Raw genomic sequence first — 6,750 nt, 5'->3', positions numbered from 1 at the left:
TAGTTATACTTTTAGTTGTTCATCTTTTTCTTTGGCTAGTATGTCAAATTCTAAAGAATTCAGTAAATTTACCACAATGTTTGCTATTGAAAAATGTTATTAGTGGTGTATAAATGCTACGATTCATAACATTGTACTTCCCCTTATCTCCAAATGTTTAATAAAATATAAATATTTAAATTACTGGTTTCAAAATAGAGATTAATGAATGCTTAAGAATATATCCTGTGTCTTGAATTAGGATGAATTAAGATATAAGATTTGTAACACATTATCATGTTTAATTTTTACATAGAAATTAATTAAAATTTTATGTCAATACATTATATTACTAAAATTCAGTATTTGCTAAAGAATACACTGGCTCTGTAGATCTCTTACCTCTCCTAGAAAGAGATTAATCTGTGTTTACTGATTGTCATTATATACACTACTACAATGTAGTGGCCAAAATTATCTGAGATGTTCCTCAGATTCATTTCACTTGCTGCCATCTGATTTTTAACAAATGAATAAAGATGGCCAAATTTAATACACATGTCTCACAAAGTAAAGAAACAAAAGGTTTTCATCTTCACTAGAATACTTTGCATTTTCTTATTGTACAAAGTACACTTCCTGTGCTAGTTTTCCACCTTAGAATACTTACAGAAATCAAGCCGGAATACATTATTTCTTGCTCTGTAATACACTTTTACCAGCTCACTTCTGTATCTTGAAAAGTATGTAAATGTAAGTGCAGTTCTAGGCATCAACGTAACATTACTTCAGAATTCCTCCATGTTTGCTGAAACATTTGGGGTTGCTGGATTTGAATCTTGAGAAATGGCTGCTACTGTGACAATCCTTGGAGATCTAAGAACCTCAGTAACTGAAGGGTCCAATTCACCTGAGGTGACAATAGCAAGGGCTGTTCCTCCACCTTTCTTGTTCTGATGTGTTTTGACATGTTTGGAGAGATGATCACTTCGCATAAATCTTTTAGAACACTCTGGGCATTCAAATCTTTTCTCACCTGTCAAGAAATGTTTGAATTAACAACATGGGCAATTATCTATGTATAATCTATAGTACAGTGCCATGACTTTAACAATTTTTCTTGTATTTCTATTTTGCCTTCCTAAATTATAGCAATTCTGAAGCTTTAATTAATTTCTTATTTTGAATCTTTAATATCCCAATGTGGGGGGGGGGGGGGAAGAGGTATCTATTAAAACCAAGTGCTGGTTAAAGAGCTCACTGGATTTTCTGAGGGGAAGAAAGGAAAAGTGCTGGGAAAAAGAGAGGATGTGTGGGCTGCTGGGATACGGGGCTAAAGGGTTAGTAGGGAAGGTGTTGTCTCTTGAAAAGATGTTCAATTTAGATGATTATGTTTTTGTCCATCAAATGCAAAGTCTGCCAGTTTTATTAAATTGAGAGTTTACTGTATTAAACATATATTCAACTGATTCTCAGTGAAATAATTGTGTTTATATTTAAAGTGTAGTTAAATACACTGAAGAATTTAATTATACTAAAATACTTGTATACATTTATATGCATACATTTAACAGAAGAGCTTGCTAGACTTGCTTAAGTCCTTTCTTGCTTTTCTTATGAACAATTAAGTAGCTTTATATTTATGCATTTTAAAGTATTTCTATAGTGTTTGTCATATACAACAATGAACACAAGCAAGCATAAATTAAGGACATCCTATATGAACATCAAAACATATAAAATGTCTTCCACATGTACCTTAACTGAAATGAAAGCCACTGAGTGTCTCTTTTTGGAGTGAAAGCATTTTAAAATATAGGCACAACTAACAGAACCAAAGGTTGTATTTTTTGATTGTTGTTCAGATAACTTCTTTAGGAGAAACAGGAATCTTGTGGTACAATATCGAAGGCCTCTAACAATAACTGCAATAGTCGAGCAGATGTATATAGGAGAAGACAATTCAAGGGGATCCTGGTTCATTTATAGCCTTCAAGGTTAATACTACAATTCTGAACCATTAATAATCAGTAGCCAGTGTAATTCTTTTAATAATGTAATACTGTATGATAGCACAGGGGTCCCCAACCCCCAGTACACGGACCAGTACTGGTCCACCGCCTGTTAGGAATTAGGCTGCACAAGTGAGCAATGCTTCATCTGTGCATGCGCATGAAATCATTCCCCCCCCACTTCCCGGTCCGTGGAAAAATTGTTTCCCCCCAAACCAGTCCCTGGTACAAAAAAGGTTGGGGGACACTGTGATAGCAGCTAGGTATGCTGTACAGTAACCCTCTTGTTCCATGTTCACTAGCAACAGCTTCTATGCAGTGCATAAGGTAGCACTCAATGGGTAAATTATAATTACACAGACATGAGATTATCAATGCAACCACAACCAGAATACCATTAAAAGTCATAAAATATACTCTTTGCCATCAGAGGTACTTGGGCCTCCAGTAAAATGTTTATTCTATGAGCATCTCCAACTCCATTCCCATTTCTCTAGAGAAAGTTCAATATCTAGAATAGAGAATTATCTATATCCTAGATCAGGGCTTTTCAACCAGTGGTACGGGTACCACCTGTGGTACATTGGCACCTGGCAGGTGGTACACAACCATCCTAGAAAAGTGGTAGTGAGGGAGGGGAATGAGCTGAACCGGTGGCAGCACCACACAATCCTGAGCAAGAGATGCTGGAGCTGCAGGGCTGTCAGGGCCCAGCAAAAGTGCCAGGATCAGCGCTTCTTCAGGACTGTCAGGGCTCAGTGGAAGCGCCAGGATCAGTGCCAGACTCCAGCTGGAGCTCGGTGCTGATCCTGGCGCTTCTGAGCCCAGAAGAAGCACCGATCAGCAGGCAGGCAGGTGTCTTGCTTGTCTGTGGCTTGGGGGGCATTTTTTCAGTGCCATTGTAACTTCGAACAGTCACTAAGTGAACTGTTGTAAGTTGAGGACTACCTGTACTTCATCACTTTTTTCCTGTTTTGGGGGGGTCATCAAGTTTTTGACACCTTGCTAGGCGGCTGGTGGGACTCAGATGTTGCCATATCCTAAAAGTGGTACAATGGGTGAAAAGGTTGAAAAGCCCTGTCCTAGATCTAGAATTGCCAGTATCTCTATTACCACAACTGTGGTGGCGCAATGGTTAGAATGCAGTATTGCAGGCTAATTCTGCTGACTGCCAGCAGTTCGGTGTTCGAGTCACACTGGCTCAAGGTTGACTCAGCCTTCCATCCTTCCGAGGTTGGCAAAATGCGGCGCCTCAGGGGGTTGGGAGTGGGTGGCACTGTTTTACAGTGGTTCTCCTCCTACCTCCTGGATCGTTCGCAGTCGGTGTTGGCAGGGGGGCAGAGGTCGGCCTCGAGGCCTCTTGTTTGTGGAGTCCCTCAGGGGTCGGACCTCTCGCCCCTTCTGTTCAACATCTATATGTAGCCGCTGGGTGAGATCATTCGTGGTTTTGGGGTGGGGTATCATCAGTACGCTGATGATACCCAGCTTTTTATTTCCACCCCAGATCAACCCGGTGATGCCCTCGACGTTATGTCCCGTTGCCTGGAGGCGGTGAGGGTCTGGATGGGGAGGAACAGCCTTCGTCTAAATCCCGACAAGACCGAGTGGCTGTGCATACCAGCATCTCGGGTTGTCCACTCTATTCCATCTTTATCTATAGGGGGTGAGGTGTTACCCCCTGTAGATAGGGCTCGCAACCTGGGTGTCCTCCTTGACTCACAGCTCAGTTTAGAAGATCATATAGGAGCTGTGACCAGGGGGGCTTTTGCCCAGGTTCGCCTGGTGCGCCAGTTGTGGCCCTATTTGGACCGAGATGCCCTACGCACAGTCACTCATGCACTCGTGACCTCTCGGATAGACTACTGCAACTCTCTCTACATGGAGCTGCCCTTGAATACCACTCGGAGGCTCCAGCTGGTGCAGAATGCGGCCGCGCGAGTTGTGATGGGGGTCTCCCGATACTCCCATGTAACACCTCTGCTCCGCGAGCTGAATTGGCTTCCAGTTGTCTTCCGGGTGAGATTCAAGGTGCTGGTGATGACCTATAAAGCCCTAAATGGCATGGGCCCGGATTATTTACGGGAGTACCTTTTGCCGGTGTTAACTTCCCATCGTCCTGTGCGCTCCCACAGAGAGGGCCTCCTCAGGGAGCCGTCGGTCAGGGAATGTCGACTGGCGGCCGCCAGGGGGAGAGCATTCTCTGTGGGCGCGCCTGCCCTCTGGAATCAGCTCCCTGTTGAGCTCCAGATGGCTCCCGACCTTCGCTCTTTTCGCCGCGACCTGAAGACTTGGCTATTTGAACTTGCCGGCCTGGACTGAGGGACTGGGATTTTAGATTTTAAATTTTAAATTTTAAATTTTAGAACGTGTTTTATTGTTTAGGGCTACTTGGTTTAATTTATTTTAATTTTTGTATATTATGTGTTGTATATAGTGTTTTAATTGCCCTGTACACCACCCTGAGTCCTTCGGGAGAGGGGCGGTATATAAATCCAAATAATAAATAAATAAATAAATAAATAAATAAATAAATAAATAAATAAAATGAGGACCCAGATTGTTGGGGGCAATATGCTCACTTTGTAAAACGCTTAGAGAGTGCTGTAAAGCGCTGTGAAGTGGTATATAAGTCTAAGTGCTATTTATTTATTTATTTATTTATTTATTTATTTATTTATTTATTTGTTTGTTTGTTTGTTTGTTTATTTATTTAATGGGACTTATATGCCGCCCTATCTCCCGAAGGACTCAGGGCGGCTAACAACAGTAAAATACAAGTAAAAATACAAATATTAAAATTTTAACTATATCTATAGCCCCAACTACAACTAATAAAACCTTAAAACCATATTAAAAACCCCTTATCATCAGTCCAGGTCGGCCTGTTGGAAAAGAAATGTCTTAAGGTCACGACGAAAGGACCGGAGGTCTGGGGTCATCCGGAGCTCCAGGGGAAGCTGATTCCACAGGGCACGTGCCCCCACAGAGAAGGCCCTCCCCCTGGGGGTCGCCAGCCGACATTGTCTGGCCAACGGCACCCTGAGAAGGCCCTCTCTGTGTGAGCGCACAGGGCGATGGGAAGTCGTTCCTGGGAACAGACGGTCCTGCAGGTATCCCGGGCCCAAGCCATGTAGGGCTTTAAAGGTAAGAACCAGCACCTTAAATCTTACCTGGAGGGCAACCGGTAACCAATGCAGCTCACGCAGGAGGGGTGTAATATGGGAGTATCGGGATGCTCCCATCACAACCCGCGCGGCCACATTCTGCACCAGCTGAAGTCTCCAGGTGGTCTTCAAGGGCAGCCCCATGTAGAGAGCATTGCAGTAATCAACACGGGAGGTAACGAGCACATGAGTGACCGTACGTAAAGCATCTCGGTCCAGATAGGGGCGCAACTGGCGCACCAGGTGAACCTGGGCAAATGCCCCCCTGGCCACGACTCCTATATGATCTTCTAAACTGAGTCGTGCATCCAGGAGGACACCTAAGTTGCGCGCCCTATCAACGGGAGGTAACACGTCTCCCCCCACAACCAAAGATGGAATATCCTGGACTACACAAGATGCCGATATGTAAAGCCACTCGGTCTTGGCCGGGTTGAGTTGGAGCCTGTTCTTCCTCATCCATGTAGCTATTGCTATTTATGCTAATTAGATTTCACTAAGCTTGTCATTGTGTCCTGATTCAGATATGTCTTACAAACTGAGCTGTATTTCAGAAACACCCTGATGTCATTATTCTCCAAATTGCCTAAGAAATAATAAGAGCAGCATGAGGAATAAGATGGTATCATGTGATTTTCTGCGTAATACAACTGCCAGGGACCAAAAACATTTACTCTTGAGTGACCAACTATGCAAATAGGAGTGCAACCATCATATATTGGTATCTTTTTCCTCATTCACAAGGATGACCAGTCAACAGTGCTAAAAAGCAACTATAATTATTGTTAAAAGGTACCAAGAAAGTAAGCAATAATAACACTTACTATCCCTTAGGAGAAGATACCCATCATAGTGGTGGTGCAGTGGTTAGAATGCAGTATTGCAGGCTAATTCTGCTGACTGCCGATTGTCAGCAATTCTGCAGTTCGATTCTCACTCAGCCTTCCATCCTTCTGTGGTTGGTAAAATGAGGAACCAGATTGTTGCGGGCAATATACTGACTCTGTAAACCACTTAAGAGAGGGCTGTAAACCACTGTGAAGCAGTATATAAGTCTAAGTGTTATTGCTATTGCTATAGTGAGAAAGTCTAATTCAGTCCCATCATAAGATCTTGACTCTAACTGAAGTGGATTCTAAAATACTGGTTTTCACACAATGTTTCCCTGTATTAAGAAATGAATTTGAAATTATGTCTTAAAACATGGGTCCCCAACCCCCGGGCTGTGGCCCTCTACTGGGCGGTGGCCTATTTGGAATTGGGCCATGTGAGTGGCTGGCCGTTTTAAAATTTGATATACTTTTAAAAGCCAGAACACTAAAATGTAAATGAATTTTATTTTTATATGTTTATACAAACTGTTCACTTACCTGTATGGGTTCGCCTATGTCTCTGCAATTCATCACTCCTTGTAAATCTTTTCCCACAGAAGATCCAATTGCATACAAATGGCCTTTCTCCTGTATGCCAGCGAAGATGTGCCCGGAGATGAGATGTTTTCCCATATACTTTATCACAGCCTTCAATATGGCAGATATGTTGCTTCTTTTTTCCTGGTTCATTGCTGCCTCTATCAAATACAAACTATTAGTTAA

At 42.6% G+C, this 6,750-nt stretch overlaps 1 protein-coding gene across 1 annotated transcript in view; it reads right to left on the bottom strand.

Moving 5' to 3' along the window:
• Window positions 1–298: 298 nt before the first annotated feature.
• Window positions 299–6,750, bottom strand: part of LOC308676000 (transcription factor Sp4-like) — a 122,898-nt gene continuing 116,446 nt past the window's right edge. The window contains 2 exon segments of the mRNA XM_081341691.1: window positions 299–1,015; window positions 6,526–6,725. Of these exon segments, the coding sequence (XP_081197817.1) occupies window positions 768–1,015; window positions 6,526–6,725 (448 nt within the window). The 3' untranslated portion in view covers window positions 299–767.

Source organism: Vipera berus (assembly GCF_964194415.1).
Source record: "Vipera berus genome assembly, chromosome: W".
Taxonomy (NCBI): Eukaryota; Metazoa; Chordata; class Lepidosauria; order Squamata; family Viperidae; genus Vipera; species Vipera berus.
Note: the sequence above shows the minus strand (reverse complement) of the source record. Positions and strands in the feature narration are given on the sequence as shown.